The sequence below is a fragment of the Hydra vulgaris genome, chromosome 02 (assembly GCF_038396675.1).
Source record: "Hydra vulgaris chromosome 02, alternate assembly HydraT2T_AEP".
NCBI classification, from domain to species: Eukaryota; Metazoa; Cnidaria; class Hydrozoa; order Anthoathecata; family Hydridae; genus Hydra; species Hydra vulgaris.
In genome coordinates this window covers 55,190,270-55,216,363 of record NC_088921.1, presented here as the reverse complement: position 1 = coordinate 55,216,363, position 26,094 = coordinate 55,190,270, and the positions used below count along the sequence as shown (strand labels likewise).

At 30.5% G+C, this 26,094-nt stretch overlaps 2 protein-coding genes across 2 annotated transcripts in view; one reads left to right on the top strand and one right to left on the bottom strand.

Annotated features, from left to right (window-relative positions):
• Positions 1 to 26,094, top strand: part of LOC136077039 (uncharacterized) — a 73,671-nt gene that overhangs the window by 19,168 nt on the left and 28,409 nt on the right. The gene's annotated exons all lie outside the window — the stretch shown is intronic.
• On the bottom strand, positions 894 to 2,325 carry LOC105849449 (uncharacterized). Its single transcript, XM_065790249.1, has 3 exons — positions 2,240 to 2,325; positions 1,891 to 2,067; positions 894 to 1,802 (listed from the first exon to the last, which is right to left on the bottom strand). Exons 1-3 carry the CDS (start codon positions 2,323 to 2,325, stop codon positions 1,439 to 1,441), a joined length of 627 nt encoding a protein of 208 aa, XP_065646321.1. The 3' UTR covers positions 894 to 1,438.

Here is a 26,094-nt window from a genome sequence, read left to right as displayed (position 1 = left end):
ACCTGTTTTCCAGGTAGGAATTTCGTCCTGTATGCCTAGAACAATGAAAAGAGCCCAACTTTCCTCTGTAATCAACTCTGTTACCTCAGAGGTTGGTAAAACTAGGACAGCATCAGGTTTACCATTGGGAATAGTGTTGATATCTGGTACCTCAAAGGTCAACAGCTTGTCTAGAAATGCAAGCTTCTCTTCAAAATCTGGATCTGCCAGTATTAACACAGCAACCTTTGGGGCAAGGTACCAAGAGTGCTGCTGAAAAAATTTCAGAAAAGCATTGCCAATTTTGACATCAAACTCTTGTTGTATAACATAAGCTGACTTGAATGACAAGAAATCATTCTTAACAGCATATTCTGCTTTGTATGAACGTAAATACCATGGAGCATAAAAAACTGCAAATATAAAAGCTGACTTTTCCAGGTGAGGTAACTGATCTTTAGGCAGAAAATCTATTATACCTGATGTCATAACAATAGCTAAATTGTAAAGACTGTCAGCCATGAAACGAGCATTGTGATTGGCTCCTGGTTGATAAATTTTAAAACCATTTAGCTTTGGTGATGAGACATTTAAATAAAAAGCAGCATACTTAACTAGATGATTATAATCATCTCTTGGAAACACTTCGTGATTAAGAGCAAACTTCAGATATTCCTGAGCTTCCAGGTAAAGTTTATGAAGTTCAGATCCAACTTCCAGCTTCTTCTCATCAAATTTCTTAAACTCAGACAGGTTAGCTTTTTGAATTATGGCGTGATATACTTCCCAGTCCTTCTTGAAATCTTTATAGAACTGTCTATCTGGTGCAGCAGTAGGTCCAAGGACAATTACAATTGCCTTATGTATTGCTATTTCAAACATGTGATGTCTGCATAACAGCCAGAGATGGGCTCCTGTGTTAACATTGGTAGTATCTGCAACAATTGCGAAAATTTCATTGCATATTTCAAAGGACTCAAGTAAGTTGTGAATAATTTCTGTTTCATCAACAGCTTTGCCAGACTCTGCAGGTAAAACACCAAGTAAGAGATCGTTTTTATTGTCAAATTCAGGACTAGTAACACTGACAGCAACTCTATCTCTTACAACAGATTGCAAGGTATTTTCATCTAAATGTTTTAACAGCTTGCCATCAAAGTGGAGAACAAGATGTTTTCCAGCCATTGTCTCTCTGTAATTTTCTCTGATGGTATTGCCTAAATAAAGATCATTTTTAACACAATATATTATTGTTATGATGGTTTATTTTTAGGTAAATATTCCACTCTTTAAAGGTATAGTAAGATTTTAATCATAACTTTCATTTATAATAGACTTACATTAGAAAATCAGGGATAAGAAATATGGCATCTGAAGAAAAACTTTTTGATTTGAAAAAAAAAACTTAATTTTGACTGGCAAAAAGTTGGCATAAAAGACTTTTTCTTTAGGTGTCCCTTTAAAAATTACCTTGATGTTCAATTACTTTCGCTCTTTCTCTTGAAATACTGGATTTAGAAATGCCCATCTGATTAACATCTCCTCCCAGATAATTAACAACAGACGACAACAGCCAGGTTTGTAATTCAATGCTGATTAACCCTCTAGCACAAATAGGTGTAGTTACTGCCATCAATTCTTCTCTTGTAATCTTTTTATTTACTTGCATTGAGCCTTTAGGTAAGACTTTTGGGGTTTTATTATGAGCAGCACCATATTCAAAGTCATCATCACTACCTTTGAATGAGTCTTCTTCTACAGCAAAATCTGGATCTGTCAAAGTTGAGTCAAACATATCCAAATTGGCTGGACCAGACTTGTATCTAAAATATTTACATAAATAAGTTAGGATTTCATTTTTAAGAAGTAAGTTTTTTAACAGTTTTAAAGTAATTATGACACTTGTTTTACCTTTTCTTAGTTGGCGTCAAGTTTTCATCACTTTCATCAAGTGGTGGGGGAGCTGATTTACATCTTTCTTTCTCCTCTAGGTACTTCATTCTCATTTGTTCTTGTCTTTTATACCTTTCTAGTCGTTTCTCAATGATGGTAGCTAGCTCTTTATCTGGCTTAGAAATAAACCACTTCCTAAAACAAAAATGTATAACATTAGAATGCAATAACTTACTCTGATGGACAGACAGATGGATAGCTGAAAGACAGACAGACTGAAAGCCCTACATAAAGTAGCTGTGCTACTAACAATTTGATTAATATAGAGAAATTTACAAAAAGGCTACAATATAATTGATACTCTTACCTGTCTGTTTGCTGGTCTAGATAGAAATTTAGGTCTTCTTCAATAGCAGCTTGTGTTCTTGGTGTTATTTTGTCACTTCTCATCATTGCTCTAAGTTATCTTTGCCTATGTCAAACAACTGTTCCATTGTTGAAATGAATTCATTCTTAATATTTTCTCTAGTATCTTTGGTATCTTTCAGGGTAACACGTTTTTTCAAAAGTTGATACTTCTTGTGTAGAGCTTGAAGTTTGTCAAGAATTGAATATTCTGAAATGATGTATGCTTGAAATCCTGCTTTGGTCCAAATGTTGACTATTTGTCTAATCAAGCAGTCTGATTGCGTCTCAAGGTCACAAAAATCTCTACCTAATTTAGATTTTTAAAAAATATTTTATTTATTTAACATTTATTGCACCTGAAAAAATAATTATTTAGTCCTCTTTAATCTAGGAATAAAAATGTTTATGTTTTACAGTTATGTCTTACTTTTGCACACCAAGTTCCTTGTTCCTTTTTGCTTCTTACAGGCCATGTTAATTTGTGTTTTAATAAATCTTGTCTTTTTACTTGAAATTAAATATTGATAATATCTTAAAATACTACCATTGGTTGGAAGCTGTGTATTTGGTAGCTGTGAAATTGGGTTAGTTAACAGATATAATGGTCGTCTGACACTTTCACTTACATGGACATTTTTCTTCTTTTTGGGACCCATTTCTTTTGAAAAAGTTAATGTTATTTTAACTATTTTTAACTATTAAGCTATAAAAAATTGTTAACAGTTTATAATAGATATGTCATGTAGTGATTGTAATCTTAAACTAAACACAAAATGGTGCAATCTTGTTATTTTGCCATCCTTCATGTAATTTCATCATACTTTGCGTATTTTCGTAAAATCTTGATTTCATCTTCTGGCACCTAGAATTGAGATAAAACAATGAAAATTCATATTTTTGCTTATTTTTATGTATAGAATAGGTTTTTAAAGCGCGACCAAAAAATTTTTTTTTTGGCATGCCCTAATACGCATACTAACGTTCTTTAAGATAACGTTTACCGTTTAATCTAGTTTTATGATATTTTTTATTAGAGAAAAAAATTTCTCTAAAAAATTTTTCATTTATATATTGGGTCATTTGCAAATTACGTTTAAAAAAAACTACGTTTTAGATCCCCTCTTATCCCTTTTTCACGAGGTGTTACGAAATATCAACCCCAACCTCTTATCCCCCTCCCCTCTTTCAGCTTATGTCATGTTACATTGATATTTATCCTTTTTTTTTTAAAAAAAAAAAAAGAACAACTTTTCTTTTTTTAATCAATATTTTTCAACAAACTAATATTTTCCCAAACAGTACACTATGTACCAAAAATGTACAATAGTATTGTACTAGGTAAAATGCAAGCCGTCAACTAAAAAATGCAAATCTGTTAAATGCAGACTTTTTTTGCTTAACATGATCATATTGATAATTAATGATGCAGTAGTTTTTCTTATATATATATATATATATATATATATATATATATATATATATATATATATATATATATATATATATATATATATATATATATATATATATATATATATATATATATATATATATATATATATATATATATGTATATATATATATATATAAAAAATAAAATAAATATATATAAATATATATATATATATATAAAAAAATAAAAAAAATATATGTATATATATGTATATATATATATATATATATATATATATATATATATATATATATATATATATATATATATATATATATATTTGTATATATATATATATATATATTTATATATATATATACATGGCCGTACCAAGGGCGGGGCCGACCAGGTCGCGGCCTGAGGCGCCAAAATCGGGAGGGCGTAAATTTTAATAAAATAAAAAAATAATAATCAGTTTATGAAACAAATTTTTACGGCGTCGTTGCTGTTAATAAGAAAATTAATTAAAATTCCGCCTCTTGACACAAACTCCTAAATATTAAAGCTCATTTACTGAACAAAAGAGCACCATATAATACTAACATGCCTTTTGAACATTATGATTTTATTATGAATCGAACCAAAAAATTATCTGGTGCTAAATTTAAGAAGAAAAGAAAACAGCGCCAAGAAAGTGACGAGAAACTACAAAACTGTTTCAAAAGGTGGTTGGTAACAGACTCAGTGGAAAAACAAATTATTTCAGAGGATATTTGTATTGAAGTTAATGACAATTCAACAGATTCTATAATTAACTTAAGTTCAGATCATCATTTGAAATTTGTTCGCACTTGGCTGCAGTACAGCTAAAAAAAATTTTTTTTTTTTTTGTTGCTGTTTATTTTTTTCAACAACAAATTTTCAAAGGGTTTTGTGACTGAAAAAAACTAAACCCAAGAATTCCTGAGCATGAAAACAGCAATGAACACCAAATATGCTATTCTGATTGGAAAAACTCTTGAAAAAAACCTCAAAGAAGTAAAGACCCTGGATTCTGATCTGCAGAGTGTTATCAGTGGAGAGATGAAAAAGTGGAGAGACATCTTGAAAGTGATTAATTAATTTTGTTCTGTGCCAAGAACAATCTTGGCCTTCAAAGAACAACAGAAGACATCGGTCAACAAAACAGTGGCATTTTTCTGAGCTTAATTGAGTTGATTAGCCATTATTATCCTTAAGTGGCTGAACACATAGCGTCCATTAAAGCAAAAAAATACCACAACATCCTACTTTTCTTCTCGAATTCAATATGAGCTGATTGAGTTACTTGGGCAGAAAGTCAGGAACGAAAGTCAAACATAAAAGAAGCTAAATACTACTCTGTTCTGTTTGCAATGCACTCCAGATGCCTCCCACAAATTAGCAGATGACTCAGATCATTAGGTATGTCTACATCAGTGATGAAACCTGCACAATTAAGGAAAGCTTTGTGGACTTTATTGAATCTCACCAAAAAACCGGAAAAGGTCTTGCAACAGAGATAACCGAAAAATCGGAGAAGGATGGTCTAAAATATCCGATTGCCGGGGCCAAGGCTATGACAATGGAGCCAATATGTCTGAAAAATACAATGGCGTCAAAGCTCACATCCATTCTCTTAATGAGTCAGCAAGATTTGTTCCATGCGCAGCTCATACATTAAATCTTGTTGGTGTTCATGCTGCTGAGGTTTTCTAACTCATGATTACGTTTTTTGGAAAGGTTCTAGCCATCTTTAACTTTTTTTCAAGCTCCACGTCAAAATGGGAAAAACTGATAAAAACGTTGACCATCTCATTAAAAGGAAACAGTGACACAAGATGGTCTGCCAGTATTATTAATCGACAAAAAAATGTACACAAACACTTTTCTCTCTATAAAAACATGATCGCGCATTATTGGTTTTTTCAAAAAAAAAACAATATAACTTAATGAGGCAATTTTTTTTAAAGACACGTTTTTTTTGTAAAAAGAATTTTACAAAAGTAGTAAACAAACAAAAAGAAAAGTTTTTTCTTTATTACATTTTTATATAGATAATAAAACCAAAACTTACCTGATGTAGTGTTGATTATTTTCAATTATAAACCGAATTTAACAACACCTCAAATATATACATACATATATAGACGATATATACATACATATATATATATATATATATATATATATATATATATATGTATGTATATATATATATATATATATATATATATATATATATATATATATATATATATATATATATATACATATATATATATATATATATATATATATATATATATATATATATATATATATATATATACATATATATGTAAATTAGTGTATTTTACAAATAGAGTGTTCAATGTTCTTAAAGAACAGAGCAATAAAAGTTAAAAACGAGTTTTTATCATAAATATTTTGAGATAATTTTATCAGAATGTAAATAGATAAATAATTCGAATTCGAATCGAAGTAAATGATAAATCTTGTTTTAAACAGATGATAATAATAAGTTTTAACAATTTATCAGTCAAGTCTCATTGAAAAAACTTTAATAAAAAAACTTCATTTTAAATCTAGCCGTCTATTCACAGTTCTCTTATTCCAACTTTATTATCCTTACTTCTTATGGCTAAAGGCAAAGGAAAAAAATTATCAGAAGATCAACGAGTCAAATTTATAGCTAAACCTAAAAAAAGTGATGCGCCAAGCAAACGCGATTGCAAGCAAAAGCGATTGCAAGAGAATATAATGTAACTGAAAATTCAATTCGATCTCTCTGGAATAATCGAGATCAAATAGAAAAAGAAGTTTACTAATGACAGAAGAAGCTAGAAAAAAAGTGTTTCGATTATCGTCTGGAAAATTCGAAGCAATAGAAAATGAGCTATATATTTGGATTGATACATTGCGTCGTTCAAAGATTGAAGTGCCTCAATCATTAGCAATTATGAAACCAAAAAAAATAGCGTAAAAATTACATATAAAAGAAGAATAATTTAAAGCTTCTCGGCAATGGCTTGCAAACTTTCGTCGTCGTCGAGGCCTAATCAATGCATCTGTTTGGAGAAGGAGCTAAAGTTGACAAAGATGATTCTGTTCTTCTTCAATAACTTGAGGACCTTTACTCAGTTATTAAAATGTACAGACCCGAAAATGTATATAAAATGGACGAAACTGGACTTTTTTTTCACTTGCTGCCTAGATATTCTCTGTTAATGCCTACTGAAAGATGTCCTCTGTTAATGCCTACTGAAAAATGTCCTCTGTTAATGCCTAACTACGAGAGGTAAAAAAAATCTAAAGAAAGAGTGACTTTAATAGTTTACTCCAACGCAACAGGATCTCACAAAATACCTTGCTCTATGATTGGAAAAGCTGCACGACCTGCTTGTATAGTCGGTAGAACATGGCCTATACCGTATTTTTGTCAGAAAAATGCATGGATGGATGTCTCTATGTGTTGGAAATGGTTCAATAAAGTCTTTTATCCTGAATTTAAACGCAAAACTGGCTTTCCTGTTCTTTTATTATTAGATAATGCGCCTCGACATTTTGAGGCGTTTGAGCGAAATCTTGTAAAATTTGTTTTCTTCCCTCTAAATTGGACAAGTTGGAAGCAACCATGTGATATGGGGATTATTGAGGCTCTCAAGAAGCGATATAAATATCTATATCTCTCAGACATATTCTCATGTTACAGCCTCGATGTAAATACAAAGGAATATCTGAAAGAAAGTAGTCTTTTATGCAAAAGAGGTGCAGCAGGAGTTAAATACGGGAAGCCCGCGCATCTTCTTGACGCTGCTAAGTATGTCGATTTGGCTTGGAAATCAATTCAACCTTCATCTCTCAAAAATTGCTTCGACTAGGCAGAATTATTTCAGATTTCCAGTCCCGTTATCACTGAACTATGCTCTGAGGAGGCTGACTTCGCATCTTTTAATATGTTCATGCTGCTGAACGAAATTGAAGGAATAGGGAATATGATCAGTTCGGAAGATATCAACAATTTTGAATCAATTGACTGTGAAAATTCTCCAATGTATGTTGAAGCAATCAAGGCAGATGTTGAAGACTGTTTGTCTCTTGAAGAAAATAATGATAATGCAGTTGCTATGGATAACAATTCTGATGAAGAAGAAGCTAATAATGATGAGATAGACGATGGTACAGACTTCTTAGGTATTGAATTTATACATTTATCTCTGATCGATATTGGCAAGCAACTAAAATGTCAAAAAGCTAAAGCAATTTTAAAAGACGAAAACGAAAAATTAATGAATAGCTACGAACAACTATCATCAAACATACGATCAGTAATAATGAAAATTAAACGAGAAAAGCTGCAGAATGCATATCAGCCTACAATTTTTTATTTTTGTGTATTGTTTATATTGATTTTTGTGTATTGTTTATATTGTCGTGTATTTTTGCGTATTTTTTTTATATTGTCGTGTATATCTATTTTTGTTTATACTGTTGTGTAATTTTGTGCATCGTTTCTATTGACGTTTTCGTATGTGTATTGTTTACATTGTCGCGCTTCTTTTTTGTGTGTGTGTGTGGTGTTGCTGTAATTATTTTTATTATTGTTGCGTTTTACATTTGTTACTATTATTTAAGTGATTTTTTATTTTTTTTGTCTCATAATATTTAATCTTTTTGTTTTCATTTTATTTTTTTATTACTCTTCTAAGAATAAATGAATGAGATAACACAATGTTTAACGATCAGAATCCGATCGTTAAACGTTGTATTATTTCATTCATTCAAAAGCGAACCTAATTTTGTAAAATTATAAATAAATCTGTAATTTTTTTCAATTTTCTGGTTAAATAAATGGATAAAAATATCTAAGAAGAGTAAGATTATTTGAAAAAATACAACTTTGTAATGGAACTTAAAGTTTCATGCCTTTCGACAAACATCAGCCATATTTTATTTAATCAAAAAAAAAAGGTTAAAAAATACGAAATTTAGAAAATAACAGAAAAACAATAACAAAGCGATAGAAGAGTTCTGAAGTCAAATCAAAACAATTTTTAATTAGAAAATTGTTTAATCAATTTGAATAGGTCGAGAAGAAACTCGTTTTTTCTTCCTTTTAAATGTTCTTTTAAATGTGATAAGACCGTAAGGACTTCAAGGGGCACTCAAAATAAAGGTTTAAAAAAAAAAAAAAAAAACTTTAAAGTACTATTTCAATTTTTTTATTTCAATCGATCAAAGTTTCTTCTCGCCCTATTTGGCTCGGGTGATTAAACAATTTTCTGATTAAAAATTGTTTTGTTTTGACGTCAGAACTCATTCTATTGCTTTGTTATTGTTTTTTCTGTACTTTGTATCTTTTAACTGTTTTTTCTTGATTTAAACAAAGGGTATAAGAGCTGGAAGGAGAACGAAGCCGAAAATGATTTCAAACCCGATATAGTTTTTGTTGTTTAAGAGCTATTGTCTGAGAAATGTAAGAAAAGTCTAAAAGTGATGTCTTCAAATTGTCCTCATTTTTAGATATTTTGTAAAAGACAATAAAAGTAGGCCGCTGTTAAATTTTTTTTCGAAAACTTCTATTTATTTTGGTGATATTGGGTCCCAAAATTTGGCCTGTTTTGAGAAAATATTGCGTATGGAGTGCAATTGCTACTTTGAGAAGCAGTAAAAGTATAAATTCAACATCGTTACATTTTGGGTTGTCTAGAAATCATGGTCTAAAACCACAAAATTTGGAACTTTACCCTAACTTTAAGCTCTAATATCTCTTGAGATTAATACTTACACGTAGTTTTCTTAGATATTTTTGAAAGACAATAAGGCATACATTGATTTTATGGAACAAAAATCATGTGCATGCAAGGACCTGGGAGTAACATGCCAAAAATCACTTTTTGCGTTCAACGCGCTTTGATATACCCATAACAACCGTGGTATTAGGTCTGCCATAAACAATATAAGTTATTTAGTTTCTTTAAACATGCATCTTCCAATATCTGAAAAAAAAATCCATGTGCTCGGGCGATAAAAAGCCTACAGAAGTCCTAGAAGTAGCCTTATTTTGCTAATTTTTTAACTAAAAAATACCCTAGCAACGGTATAGATATAGTTAGCAACGGCTACTTTACAGCCTTTATAATTAGTGAGTAATCTCCTCTTTGATTTGTTGGTGTTGGTGCATCAATCTTACAAACAACATCAAGAGACGAATATTAGAGAATATTTTCTTTAGTTTGCAGCAGAATATTCCATACAAGAAACATATATATCTCCATCATTGACCTAATGGTTGAGGTAAAGATAAAGTAACGTCTAATCATTGCTAATTCCTAAATATTCCTTGAAATTAGGTAATATGGTTAATAAACCAATAATTTTGTAATAGATCTCAATACACAAAAGTACAATATTATAGTGTTATAACTTATTACATTTTGAATTATTGCAGGATACTATTGCATAAAGTATGAAACAATAATCCAATCACCGATTTAAAAACTAGCTGCTAACTCTTTTGCAATCAACTGAATATTGTTGTTTAAATCATCTTTTTTGTTTTCAGGTCCATCTTTCACATCAACAGTTTCATTAATCACATCATCAGTTAAGTTAACCTCTTCACAAAAAGTGGTTACCAACCTTCCTGTTCTTTTTTGTAAACTCCATCTAAAATATTACATTTGAAGGATAAAGGAAATAGCTTATTATTTATCTCAAGTCCCAAGAAAAGAAAAAAGTCGCATTTATTATCATACATACTTTGGGTATTTGTAAATATAAAAGTTAATTTACTTGCCAACAGAATAATGATCGAATTTGTTAAGATGTCACATATTCACTTAACTTTAACATTGTCCTCAGCTGCTGGTGAACTTACTCTGGATTCATTTTTCCCACGTTCTTTTCCAGCCATAAACATCTGCATTAGCAATGTTTTTTGTTTTGAAGAATATCTAAATACTTTTCTTTTAGGTAATGCCCATCCAGTGATGTTTGTGAAGTTTTAAATTTCTTGTTTAATAATAGAATGGGATAATAGCAGTTGATTAGAAGAATTAAGGCTCAAATTTAGGTTCATTTTGTTGACATAGGAAAGTTTTGCTCTGTCTAACATAGATTTTGCCACAGATCGAGAAGTGTGGTTTTCTGAAAGCATGTGTTCTGCTAATAATTCAGTTTTATAAAATGATTCAGCACAACCAATTTGTGTACAAAACTTAAGAGTGTTAGCACTTCTGTCAACACGTTTTTTTTTGGATACTGATGGTGCAGTATAACTTTTGCAAGTTGAGCTGTAGGGCTTAACAAATTGAACTGAAGAATGGAATGTCACATTAGTATAGTTCCATTTTTTACCTTTACCGATTCGGAAGTATATCTACATTATCATGTGATCAGAGAAAAAACTGAAAAGAATGATAAATGTTTATGTTGGGAATCAGATTTGTTCCTGATAAAGTAAAAGCTTTAGAGTTTAATACAGCGACAATCAGCATTTCGAATTCCATTGCCGTTATGAAGAGCCTCATAAATATATTTTGCAGTCAACAAATTGTTTCCAACATCAATAAAACTCCTTATGACACATTTTGCTCCTTCTGACTCTCTTTCACATTGATCTTTTCCACGTGACGGCTCATTGTAATCATGCATTTTAAGAAAGAATTGTTTTACTTTGTAAACTTTGATGATGCATTATCTGACTTAGCATAAGATGATGCATTATCTGACTTAGCATAGAGGTTTTTTAAACAAGGAAAATAATAAACTTTGGCCAAAATAACATCAGCTAGACAGAGTACATCAAGAAGACTATGCTGACATCTATAGACACCAGTGAAATTTTTTTTACATTTGACCAATTTCATGGAAGAAGAAGACATCAACATGTAGAGTCATTCCTTTCTTTCAAAAATAATCCTTTTGGCTTTCACGGAATTTAGCTGGCGAAATTTTCTGATGAAAATCTTTCAGCCAAAAACCAGTTTCCTCATCAAGTTGCTCAAAAGCCATTATTTTGGCCAATTTTTGCTGTGCATCACGGATTTGATGCTTCATATAGGCTTCAACATCATGCAGCCACATATAAATCACATAGAAGGTCTTCATTTTTACTTCATATAAATAACCCACGAACCTTGTTGATTGCTGAAATAGGTTAGCACAGTCAATACATTGTTCATCGTCAGCAGCTATAGTGGTTTGATTTAAGTATGGATCTATATCTGAAAGGGTAAAAGAAGTTGAGTGACTATGCAAAGTGAAATTTTGACATTTTCTGACATAGGGAGATAATTAGTTTTTTGGCGAATTTCTTTATAAAATATGGCATTAGCCACTTTTTGTTCCTCTCCATTGTCAAACTTTATTTTATTTACACCATAAGCTACATCTTGCAGCAAACCTCGACAAAACATAAATTCTAAAAAATGTTCTATTTTTTCCTGTGGCATTCGGCATAAGTTTACCTTTTCCTTTTTTTGTATGGAAAATCCTCTGCTTTCTTTTTGCAACTTCCGCGCTTTTGCTATTTGATATTTTTTGCAATCAAAGATTTTCATTAATGCTTCTTTAGTAAACTTGTTACGGTTAATGACTGAAAGCAAAATAATTTGTCCTAAAGAATCGCTTTCTTGAAACATCTTAACTGATACAACAAAGTCTTCTGAAATCAGTTGTGTTGAGTCATCTTCATCCTCATTGTGTATCACCTAAGAAGTTAGTGCCTCTTATTGACCAGGTGCAATTGCTTCAGCATTAATCTTCTCAAGCTGCATTTTAAATTTTTCTAATTTTTTTTTATCTATCTGTTTGGTTCCCTGGGGTTAAGTCTTCTATTCGCTTTTGCTTTTTCTGAAAGAACAGTCGAATTGCTCCATATGCTTCCCACAAAGAGCTAGCTGCTTTTTTTGATTCTTCGATAGTTTCATCTGAAATGATTGTTATATCTAGAACATATATGTCATCAGCAGGAAAGTAAGAATTTATTGGTGTTGGAGCTGGTTCTAACATAGCAATATTGTTATCTGTATAAATACTTTTTAGGTGGCTGAAGCAAAATACGGCTCCAACAGGAAGTGTTAAATTCTTTTGATTATAAGCTGCAAGAGTGTTCAAAGGGATGGATCTAATTTTTGGTGCTTTTTTACCGATTTGAAATTCATGTTTTCGGCATTGACAACTGTTGGCTGCTTCTAACCAATACCCAAAGAAAAAGATGGTGCGCACATAATGAGTCATAGCATGACAGATAAACTTGTAATCGGCTTTCAATCAGGGTTTTTTTATTCCACTGGTTTGTCGGTGGTAGTTATAAAACAGTAATGTTAGATTTTTCACGTATGGATTAGGAAATTCTGTTTCTTTTAATAAAAAAGCAAATAATATTATTATATTGTTCATACCTTTAGAGTTTGTATGTGATTATTTATGTCAGCAGTCAATTCACTAACTTGAAAGATTCCATCTAATTTCCAACGCCTAAAAGGACAACAAGAAGTCTTCTCTTTATTAAAATATATGCATTTTTCATAAGGACTGACTTTATTCTTCCTCTCTGACATATTTTGTTTATTGATAGTTATTTATTGACTAAAACTAAACAAATGCAGTTTTTACTAACAAATTTCAATTATTCTACTGAAAACTGCTGAAAGAAATTTATGTTATGTAACTTAAGTAAAGCATGGTATATATCAAATAATTATTAACAAAAATTTCACACTAAGTCGGCAGTCATGGGTAATCTATCACAGCGCGTTGAACGCAAAAAGTGATTTTTGGCAGGTTACTCCTTCCAGTTTCTTGCATGCACATGATTTTTGTTCCATAAAATCAATGTAAGTCTAGTCAAATTAGGGTCCGACCTGGGCAAAATTTGAATAAAGATGAATTTGGTATCATTCGAAACGTTAATTTATCTATTTTAACATATCCAAAATCCACCAAAATCTATTTTGGGCAAAAAAATTTATAATTATATTAGCTCACCTCACTTTTATTCAAATTTATTGAAAATACAAAAAAAACCGTGGTGTCTATTGTCAATAAGTTGTAATAACTTATTATAAAGTTGCTTAGTCTTACGCAGATATAGTCTAATGTGTAAAAATTAAAAAAAAATAAAATGTGCTTCAGAAATCATGTTCTTTAATGCTGATATAAGAAGTATTTTTACAATATTTTTTATTTAGGCTAATACTTATAGTATATGAAAACACCTTTACTTAAAAATTTACTAGATAAATAGTTGAAATTGAGATTGAAATAAAAAAAACTTGTTAATTAGTATAACTATTAAAAAAAACAAGCATTTTTGAAATATTTTCTTTCATAATAAATTTATTCTTAATAACTTTTAAATTATTTTTCATTTAAGGTTTAAATATTAGTGCTTTTTACACTCAACTAATATAATTAGAAATCATATCAAAAGTCAAACATTTTTTCAAAAATGTTTTTATCTCTATCTTCACTACTTTCAAATTATGTTTCGCTGTCATAGATATCGACGTTATTTTTTGGTGCATTTGTGCACTCCAAATCTTGGCCCTGTCCGCAGGCTGTCATGCAATTTATTCCATGACGTTTACATTGGCATTGTTTTCCACATGGTGTTTTAGTATAAGTGTCGCAGTTACATCTTATGATATTAAGAATGTGAATTGGTGCAGGATCCTGAATAAAAAAATACTTAAGTTAAAAAGTTAGTTAAAACTTTTCAACTTAAGTATTTTTGGAAGCTGGTTTAAACTTAGGCTGTTTATTGAAAAATGAGTATTTTTAAGAAATCCGTTTTGAAAGTAAAATTGGCATTTGTGGTTTATTTTGCTGCTCCTGTATACGTACCTTGTCTGTCTTTATAGGTACTAAAACGTCATTTTCCTTTCTCCATCCCCGCTTTGTTTCATCCATATTGACTCCCAACCATTGCTGAATTTGTAAATACACTCGAAACGAATTGTACTTGATCGTACTTTCGGTTGGTCGTAGTCATTCTGGCTGAATTCCTTTTTTGGAAGTTGCCACCATTCTCATACATTTTTGTTTTTATGACCAAACTTACTTTATCTTTCCTTGACCAAAAAGCGCAAAGGTAGTATCACATCTACTCCATGCATGGATAAACTATAAAAATTTTTTCACCTGATATGACAAACATATTGTAACATTCTTTATGCTGATTGTTTCCTTTTTTTTTTTGATACGTTTTTTAGTTTTGCGGCAGAAATAAATCTCACACATGGTTTGATCCCACATGTGAACCAACATCACAAGAATGTGTTTATCATTAGCTATAATAGTCACACATTTTCCATTTTGTACAAGGTCCATTCCTTTTGTAGTAATGGTTCTGTCAGCATCTCCTTCGCATTTCACAAATATATGACCTTTTTCTCTTAGCTTTATCCTCAATGGTTTCATCAAAGCAGTTTTGTTATTGCTGTTTGACAGAAATTCAAATTGTTTGCAGTTCACTTGGTTTTTTTCGTTGGAATAAAATGTTGATAATTTTTCTTCCTCTCCTTTGATGTTTGTGATCTTTAATGAATGATTTGTAAGCATCAAAAATAATTAAAGTATGATTACTATACTTTTTTGTAATAAATGTACAATATTGTTCAATAATGTCTGAATATGTAGCTGGGAGACTCCAAAAAACTCGATGCAGCAAAGCTCCGCCGTCAATATAGGTTGTGTCATTATTCTCTTATAAAATTGTTGAATCCTTAATGAGTTCTTTACCAAGCTTTACTTTGTTTGGTTTCCTCATTAATCCATCTTTGAAGAGAGATGCGGGCTCCGGTGTTAATTCATATTCGAAACATTCAGTCAAATCTTCAACCCTCTCAATTAGCCTGATTAGTCTTTGGAACAAAGCATTAAGATCTACGTTGACTGCATCGCAATTAACTTTAACAGATGGCATTAACGTGGCAAGTGTTTTTACCAGCTTTAAACGCTTGATAACTGCTTGATTGACTGCAATATTATTAAGACTGTTTTGAATCTCTAAACTTACATTTTCTGCTTGATCACAATTGATTTCATCATCCTTATCAGCACATAGGCCAGTAAATATTCATTGAAGTCCTGAGTTTTTAAATTCGAAAAGGTTAAATAGCTTGAGCTGCTCTTTTAATGCCTTAAAATCTTTAGTATTTTTTTTTGCCGAGACTCACCAGATTCGCAATACTGCTGACTGCTCTTAAATCGATGCATTGTCAATGTTGACATGGAATCATGGATTGCTCCTCATTCGTGCAAGGTATTTACCCAAAGATTCCTTTGTAGTCTCTGGCATACCCCTTCCTCTGGTTAAGCCTCCACTGCTTTTTATTGATCTCATCATGCACTGTTCAGTTACTAAATCAGACCAAAGATCAGCCCAGTATTAATCTGTGCGTCTAATACAATGGTAACCTGATTTACAGTACTACTCATAAAGCCAAGGATGTTCTGAATTAAGTGAGTGCATGGATTGTAGATACAACCGAGCACTTTTGCATAGTTTATATGCCCTGTTGCGGCAAATAAATTAGGCATAAGCCTGATGGCTTCAAGATGTTCGTGCCAGTTCCCAGTTCTCTCTACTCTGATAAATATTTTAATAATGCTAATGTATTCAAGATATTGCAACCATAGTTTTGCTGTTCTAGATGAACGGGAAAGCTGTATTTTTAAATTTTCAATAAGATTTGTGAATCTTATAACTACACTGCTATTGGTTATCTCTTCCAAATCCATGTTTCCTTAGACCAGATCCTGAAACATATTTTTTAGAGAACTATCAGCTTCATCTTTGGGGTTTTGATTAAAAAGTAGACTCATTAAGGCAGACTCAACTAAGAAGTGAGCTCTTAGTGCTCTAGCTACTGCTTTACCAGTCATTATATGCGTGACAGAGTTGCTTGCGTATATAAGTTCGAGAAATCGATTCAGCCCTGATCCCTCCATGACCATACCAATACTTCTTAGAAAGCTCATCAAGATGTGGAATCCTCCCAATCGAATAACTATATCCAGTTGCTTAGACTTTGCAATTTCGTTAGCTTTTAACCATAATGGCTAATCAAAAGTTACCCTTGAGTTAAATTGATTAATTTTGCTTGATTTTGTATAAAAACTAGTGTAAAATAAATGCAGTTTTCATCAGGTGCGTTTAAGTTAATGATAAGCGCTATAAATATCTCACTTTTTCCAGGATGACATTTACCATTATGATAAAGTTACATAAATCCACATTCATCATTCCAGCAGCGATGATTTCCATCCTATGAAAAGTGTCTTTACCATCTAATGTGCAGATATTATGATCAACATTGTTTGCCACCCACTGAGTAAATAATCCATTCAGCACTCCTATAACAATGCTATCGTTGTTAGCCATAACAGAGTGTTTAAAGCGTGTTATTTCTGATGGACTGCAAAACCCTAGTTTAAATTGCTCATTTTTCAACCATTTTGATGCAAACTTGTGATATAGCTCTATTCCTAAACTAAAAAGCAAAGGCGGGACGTAAAACCGCGATCGAATAGCTTTTGTTATAATTTGACGAATGGAAAATTTTTTTAGTTCGTCAGATGTAATTTATTTCATGAAGACGCGAAGCAATATGCTAAAATTTCTTCATGATGCTCAATATCGTATTTAGATGGGTAATTCTCTGTGCTGAACTTTAGATTTAAAATTTCTGCTTTTATCAATTTAGCGGCGGTTTTAATGATAACTTCATCTTTGTTTGCATCTTTGTTCTCTGCCTTAGGTTTTTTAATAATAAATGTAGCCGTATCTTTAAAGCATACTAAATTAGATTTTCCTTCAGTTTGGCTAATAATTATGTCGTCTTTCAATTTTTTCTTTAAGTGCTTCATTGAATAAATATCTTTGGAATTCGTTAGCTGTTCCATTTTAATGTGCAACTCCTGTGACTTCAAGTAGTAGTCACAGGAGTTGCACATTTGACTCACAAACCAGTAGTAGTCACAGGAGCCATTCGACTCTCAAACCAACCACAAAGTCTTTCAAAGTGTTCCGCCATTTTTGAATTTTCTTTGCGACCACGCTTTTCTATTTCAATCAAATTTGACCAGTAAATATATTAGGACTTTCTAGATTAGCATACGAAACATAAAAATACACATTACGAATTAAAAATTTAAAACTCGGTCAGAATTGGTCAATATGTTACTTTATTATCGAAAAACTACAAATCACTTTATCATTTGCAGTTTGCACTTATTAGTTGCATTTAACAACATTTTTGATATATTTCTATAACATGAGACGATAAATCAATTCAAATATATTGGAATTAAAAACTGTTAGTGGAAACCATACTGGTTAAAAATAGCTTATAACATTTAAAGTGGTATATAGCATCAATTGTAACCAGATCACAACAGCTATTCAAACGAGATTTTACTTCAACTGCCCATATATCTTTTCTATCTTCACAAACCTTAAGCATACTTTGTTTGAATTTATTGTACGCATGTAAATTACAGCTTTACGCCTACGATGTTTAGAATCGGGTAATGCAAGGTTGCTACAAATGAAGCACCATTGCTTCCAGTTCACGGCCTACTTAATAACAGGCCTGAAAGACGCGCAAAAAAAAAAAAAAACTGTAGGCGGATGTTTGTCAAAACAAAAATGGAGAAAGTTTTGTGGTTTTTTTAGTTATATTTTTAGTGTTTATATATATATATATATATATATATATATATATATATATATATATATATATATATATATATATATATATATATATATATATATATATATATATATATATATATATATATATATATATATATTCAGTCATGTATATAGATATAATGCAGTAATGTATTTACATAATATGATATACTACACAATATATATTTAAAATCAATTGCTTATAATTATTTGATAGTCAATATTATTTTATTTGTATTTTATGTATTTAGTAATCTTTCAAAACAAAAATTACTATATCATGCCTTTTAAATGTTGTGTGACTGGTTGTAGAGGAAACTATGATAAAGAACATAAAGTTAAACTTTTTCGATTACCAAACAAAAACCGTAATCCTCAAGAAAGAGAAAGATGGATTAGATCTATTCCAAGAGAAAACATTCCAAATAGTCCAAATACATTCATTTGTGAAAATCATTGGCCAGTTAATTATGAAACTTGTCAAATTCATGGTAAAATTCGTCCCTTAAATCCACCAACTATTTTCATCTGTGTATTTCAAAGTCAAATTCCTACACCTCCACCAACAAAAAGAACAACAACAAAATCACTACCATCTACGCGTAACATGAAACCTGATGAAATTTCAGCTCACTTGGATTTGTATGAAATTAGTTGTTTTGATGATCTTTGCCTAAAAGTAAGCAAAGAAGTTATTCCATTTCCAGTAACATCTTTTACAGTGGATGATGGTTTAATAATCCAAAGTAAGGATTATATTGATACCTCTGCTATTCCACAGTTTCTTTTAAAAGTTAAAATTGATATGCGATTTGAAGGTTTTCATTTTGGATCTAGATGCTCTATTATACCACTGTGCAGTAATCGAATACATAAAATTACATCTTTCTTACAAATTTTAGAAGCTATTAGATATTTACATTCCGTTGAAATGGATCATAAAAAAAACATTATCCTACAACAAGTTGTTAGCATGCATGCATTAACATTTGTTGGTAATAAAAAATATTCTCCAGAAATTCTAAGTAGGGCTTTTGAGTATTTTTCAATTTCAAGATCTCTTTACAGTCGTATTAGAGATGACTATGAAATGCCAAGTATTGTAACACTTGGTAAACTTATATCTAAGGTTAGTAAGCTAGAGGATTTTGATTTCCTCAACAAATATTTTATGCAACTAGAAGATCCTCGTCAAAAAAATGTAATTATTATAATCGATGAAGTTTATGTAAAACCACAACTAACGTATCAAGGAGGTAACTTATTTGGAAAAGCAGTAAATAATCCAGAACATTTTGCAACCACTGTTTTGAGTTTTATGATTTGCTCATTATTAGGAGGAAAGAGGTTTTTGTACAAAGCACTGCCAGTGTATCGTTTAAGTGCTGATTTTCAATATGAACAAGTTGTAAATATGTTAAATTTGATTCGTTCATGTAATGGCATTACTGTTGCAATTTTATGTGATAATAATAAAGTAAATCAATCATTCTTTAAAAAATTCAATTTGATTTCTCCATGGCGCACAACTGAAAACATTTTTTTGCTCTATGATTATGTACATCTAATCAAATCTATCAGAAACAATTGGTTAACTGAAAAAATGCAAGAGTTAAAGTATTCTGACTGCGGCCTTGAAAAAACTGCAAAGTGGGTTGACTTGAAGAAGCTGGTTGAGTTAGAAAATAATTCTATTGTGAAACTATCAAAGCTTAATGAAATTTCTATCTGTCCAAAACCTATAGAACGACAGAATGTTGCTTTATGTCTTAAGATTTTTTGTGTTGAAACGTTAACTGCATTAAAAATTCATCCAGAAATTCAGGATTCAGGTGGAACTGTTGATTTTATAGAAAAAATTGTAGACTTTTTCAAAATCCTAAATGTAAAAAGTCAGTTCGAAGACGTTAAAACTAAAGACTTAAAAAGGGCTGTCTTTGATAACCCTAACGATCAACGATTAGATTTTTTACTTGATATAGCAAGTATGTTTGAAAAAATGGTTCCTAAAAAACAAGGACAAAGAGTAAAACAACTTACCAAAGATACTGCTCTTGCTCTTGCATACACGAGTAGAGGACTGGTTGAGTTAACTAAGCATCTCCTCAGCACTTCACACGAATATGTATGTCTAGGAAATTTTTCTAGTGATCCCATTGAAAAAATGTTCAGTAAGCTACGTCAAGGTTCTGGTGGAACATATTTTATTAATGTTCAACAAGTTTTACAAAAAGTAAACATTAAGAAAACAAAGCTTCTCCTTGATTTAAACACAGATTTTGATGGAATTCAAACATGTTGTGAACATGCTTGTTTGAAATGTGGATTTTTGCTAAATGATGACAATACCTTCAATGTGTTTCATAATCTTTCAAATATGGAGTTAGCCTTGTCTAAGTCTGTAAAAATGGCTTTAGTTTATATTGCAGGATACATCAGTAGAAATGATGTAGATGAATATGATACGCAGTTCTATTACAACGAATTTGGAGAATTTACTAAAGAAATCAACAGAGGAGGCTTGAAGATACCTGGAGACAATATGTGTCAATGGGTGATTTATTGCTATGTATTTTTTCATCACATCATGTCATCAGTTTGTAGGACAAGTTTTATAAATATAACAATGATGGTAGCAGAATTTTATGGATTTGAAAACATAGATAAGTTTCATGGAAAAATACTATCTAACATATTATTTAACAACTATAGCAAGCTTTACTCACCTCGATCGACAAAAGAACCAGCTTTAAAAGTACTTAAATTGTCACAAAAATGATCATTGCGGAGCAGAAATGTAAATGTATGTAAAATATGTTTTGTGAAGTTGTAGGGTTTGTGAAATTTGAAAAGATATTATTAAAGAAAAGTGTTGTTTTTTTTAGTAATCGATTAAAAAATGTTATCTTATTGTAAAAGGTTTTTAAAATAAACAGCTCTCAAAATTTGAAAACAAGCAATTTAGCAGCTAGTGTAGCGAATTTTAAATTTTAACTCAACTTATTTGTTTACAAAATTGTTTAAATCGACATATTTGTTTACAAAATATCCGCCTACAGTTTTTTTTTTTTTTTGCGCGTCTTTCAGGCCTGTTATTAAGTAGGCCGTGTTCCAGTTAAATATGTCCGTCTTAGTCATGAATAAATTTGTTTACGAAAAAATACAAATATTAGGCTAGTGTTTTGGTTTTTTTAAGAAAGTGGGATGTTGTTATGACCGCACAATGAAATTATAAAATAGAGCTAAAAGAACACAATTACAATTACAAGAACACAAAGTAACTCCTTAATATATAAATATAGTTAATTGTATAGATCAGTGACACAAGCACAAGATTGAGTAAATACGAATTTATCTTAATGAACGCAATTTTTTAATGTTAGGGCTTTCCATTTGACATTTTAATACTTTTCATTTCGGATTTGTGTCCATGTCGGTTTCTGTCCATGTGGCTTGCATGCCACATGAACAGAAACCGTGTCCTTTTCCTTAAGTTCTTCTTCAAAGTTTTTATCTTTGCATACTTGTGAATAATGAATTACGGTACTAATACCTTTCCTTCGAACATTAATCGTTTGATTTGCAAGGTCACTATCTTTGCAAAGCAAACAAGTTTCTTTTAATGTGTTCAACATTGTATATTTTAATTTAAGATACATTTAATAATTTATCTAAAACATGAAATTTAAAAATAATATTTAAGAACATCAACATACGGCTCTACAGTTTACCAAAAACACAAAATGTATTATTTGAAAAGAAAAATTAGCGCATTTTGAGCATGCTATGGTGGCATTAATGTAAAAAATGCTGATGTCAGCATTTTATGTAATTAATTTTTACATTTTTATAAGTTGTAATTTTTAAAAAATATTATATGAATTGCGTTATTTTTCGCTGAATTATCACAACCTATTGACAGCAAGTCGTACGGGTTTAGTTTATTTTTTAAATCTACAAAGTGAGGTCAGCAATAATATTTATAACTTTTTTTTACCCAAAATGAATTTTGGTGGATTTTGGATATATTAAAGTAGATAAAATTACGCTTCGAATGGTACCAAATTCATTTGTATCAAAATTTAGTCTAGGTTAGCCCTTTTTTAGACTTATTTTGACTAGACTATGTATGCTTTAGTGTCTTTCAAAAACATCTAAGAAAACTACATGCAAGTATTGGCCTTAAGAGATATTAGAGCTTAAAGTGAGAGTAAATTTCAAATTTTGTGGTTTCAGATCATAATTTCTAGACAGCCAAAAATGTAACCATGTTAAATTTTGATATTTACTGTAGAAATCTACCCAGATTAGTAAAAAATTAAAAAGAAATGTTTCTGTCATATTCATGTTGCTAAAACTGCTCCTCAAAGTAGCAATTGCACTCCATACACAAAGTTTTCTCAAAATGGGCCAAATTTTGGGACCCAAAAACTCCAAAATAAATTGGAACTTTCGAAAAAACTTTTACCAGTGGTCTACTTTCATTGTTTTTTACAAAATATCTGAAAATGAGTACAATTGGAAAATATCGCTTTTAGAATTTGCTTATTTCGCCTAGATTTCTCAGACAATGGCAAGTCAAAATGGCGTTTTTTGCGAAAAAAAATTTTGAAATTAAATTTTAAGCTTTGAAAGCTGCAATCAAAGTAGATTAATCTCTCAAATTTTATTGGATAGGTTTTTAACAACTATTCGATCATTTAATCAACATAGTTGATTATGAGTTGAAACATCTCAGTCATGGGTATAAATATAAAAGTTTTAGACAATCTTTACTACCTGTTTGAACCCTTTTGCTTGCCTGTTCGGCTCTAGGTTTGTTACATTCTTTAAGAATGTTCTTTCAATCAGGCACTTACTAAATCCCTCCAGGCTTTTATTTTGTGTTGGAGTATTTTTGCTGGATTTAAAAGTAAATTGCTATATTCTAAATGTAGAGATATAAATTTCTTTTCGTAAACCCGGCAAAAATACTACCAAATCTAGATATTTATTAATTAAATTCTAATCTAGAAATTATAATCAGGCGTTCTAAAAGCACAATAAAAAAATTACAATAAATCTAAATATTGTTTACGAATTTCTCAAACTTCCATTTTTTATTTTTTTTAAATAATTTAAAAAAGTCAGGAATTGGATTTTTTTAAATACCCAAGAATGCTGCTCGTCGAAATAAGTGGGCAAAAATTATTTCTCAATTTAGAAGAAAAGGTGGTAATGATAATTTTGTTATTAAGGACACGACTCTAGTATGCGAGCTTCATTTTAAGAATGAAGACATTCAATTTTTATCCAATATTGGCAGAAAAACTTTAAAAAAAGAAGCATTTCCATCTTTTTTTGAATTTAAAAAACAAGTTGATGTACAAAAACGATGTTCGCCTAAAAAAAGAAAATTTATCAAAAACTATGATATTGAGAACGTTTCTAGAAATGAAGACAATTTTAAAAATAACGATAGAGAACTAATAATTGATTTTGAGGTTGAGAAAGTTTGCTTATGTTGTGTTGAACTACAAAACAAAATTGATTTTCTGGAAAAAGAAAAACACGAGTTGAAATCTCAAATAAGCATTTTAGAATCTAAAAATAAAAAAATAAAAATCAACTGAATCAATATAAAAGTAAATATATACTTAGTTATGAAAATATGTCTACAGACAAAGAACTGTTTCAAAAATATACTGGCATTGAACATGAACAGTATATTAATTTGTACAACTTTTTAAATCCAGGAAAAAATGGTGAAAATGTTAAATACCACAACTCAGGATTATCTGAAAATTTGCACAGGTTAGTTAATCAGGCGAAAACTGGTCCAAAAACAAAATTAAACACAGAAAATCAGTTATTTATGTTTTTAGTGTGGCTAAAAAATGGATTTATAATTTTGCACACATCTTGGTTATTTAAAATTTCAAAATCAACAACATCTCGTTATTTAATAACATGGACAAACTTTCTGTATATTTTTCTTTGGGAAGTGTAACTATTTGGTCTTCACGCGAACAAGTTAATAAGTTTATGCCAGAAAGCTTTAAGATGACATTTCCATCAACAAGATACATTATTAGTTGTACTGAACTGTTTTGTCAGAAGCCTTCATCACTCAGACACCAGAGTTCTTTATTCTCTTGTTTGAAACATCATGTAACTTACAAAGGGTTGTTAGGTATTTCTTCTTCAGGAGCAATAACTTTTATAAGTCAACTTTATGATGGAGCTATTTCTGACAAAGAAATTGTTGTAAGATCAGGTTTCCTTAATAAAGAACTCTGGAACAAAAATGATTTAGTTATGGCTTATTGTGTGTTTACCATTTCAGACCATTTAAACACAATCAATGTTAAATTAAATATACCATCTTTTTTAAATGGACAACTACAGCTAAGTAAAGAAGGTGCTACAGAAAGTCAAACCATTGCATCATTGAGAATTCATGTAGAACGTGCTATTCGTAGAATTAAAGTATTTTGCCAAATAATTAAGGAAATTCCTTTGGTGTTTCATGATTCAATTACCCAACTATGGACAGTAACTTGTCTTTTATGTAACTTTTTGCCACCACTTATCAAAAATCAAAAGTAAAAACATTTATTTACATATAGAGGGTAATATACTTTCTTTAGTATATACAATATTGTCCAATACTTGTGGTAAAAAAAAGTTAAAGTAAAAATCATTTAACTTTGTAATTAATTCAAAAAAGAACTGATGGTTGAAAGGTGTTCTTATAATAGCAATTCCTTTAAATGTGTACACAACAAAGTCACAAAACTGGGAATTACTTAACCCCATAGCCATTTGTATTTGTGTATATTAACCAGTATAATGATCTTTTTTTAAATATGGGTGTCCATTGTCTAGTCCAATATAAAAATCATTGTCATTCAAACATTCGGAAATAGACAAGTGCTTTTTCATTCTAGGACATTTAATTTCAATTAAACCATAATAATATTTAGGCTCTTCATCATATACAAAACCATCCAGACTCGCAGATAACCAAAATAAATTAGGTTGTATTACAATTCCAGTTGTCCTAACTGAAATAATCCGATTTAATCTATTTTTCAAAACGTCGATATATTTCTCTCGTGCATGCGGCTCATAAGCAAGCCCGTGGTATAAAGACTCTTAAATAAATTTAGGCAAATCAACTTTTTGTGAGTTATTAATTAACTGTTGAGCAAGGGTTTCAAATTGTCTTTTGCGTATATAAAATTTATGAGAAATACTTGAAGTTAAGCGATGTCTTCTTAGATTAAACCACAGCTGGTTTTTATTTTGTGTAACTGTATCAGCTTCATACTTTCTGATTTGTTCAGAAGATACTTTTATTGATAACAAAAAGTCTTTTTATTTCTAATTAAGCTCCCAATTGCAAGGTATATAGCAATCATTTTTATTATAAAAGCTAAGAGGTAAAGGAGGTAGGGTATTAGACACATTAAAAGAAATGGCTCTAAGTTTTTCAATATTAGTGATAAATTCAAAGCTCTCATTTATTTGGAGTTGATAAGATAAAGGAGAACCAATTGGAAAATTTCCAAATGATGTTTTAGTAAAACTAAAAACACCAAACGAAAAATGATTGTTCTTTTTTACTTCTCTTATCCAACCACGCAAGTTGCATGCACATGCTGAGCAAATCAAATTTGGTGCTCAAGTCTTATCCAATCTACTTTTGAATCAA

Coding starts and splice junctions, on each gene's coding strand:
- LOC105849449 (XM_065790249.1), bottom strand. CDS start 2,325: ATGATGAGAAGTGACAAAATAACACCAAGAACACAAGCTGCTATTGAA. Junction 2,068..2,239: donor CTAGACCAGCAAACAGACAG/GTAAGAGTATCA, acceptor TTTTTGTTTTAG/GAAGTGGTTTATTTCTAAGC. Junction 1,803..1,890: donor TTGACGCCAACTAAGAAAAG/GTAAAACAAGTG, acceptor TAAATATTTTAG/ATACAAGTCTGGTCCAGCCA.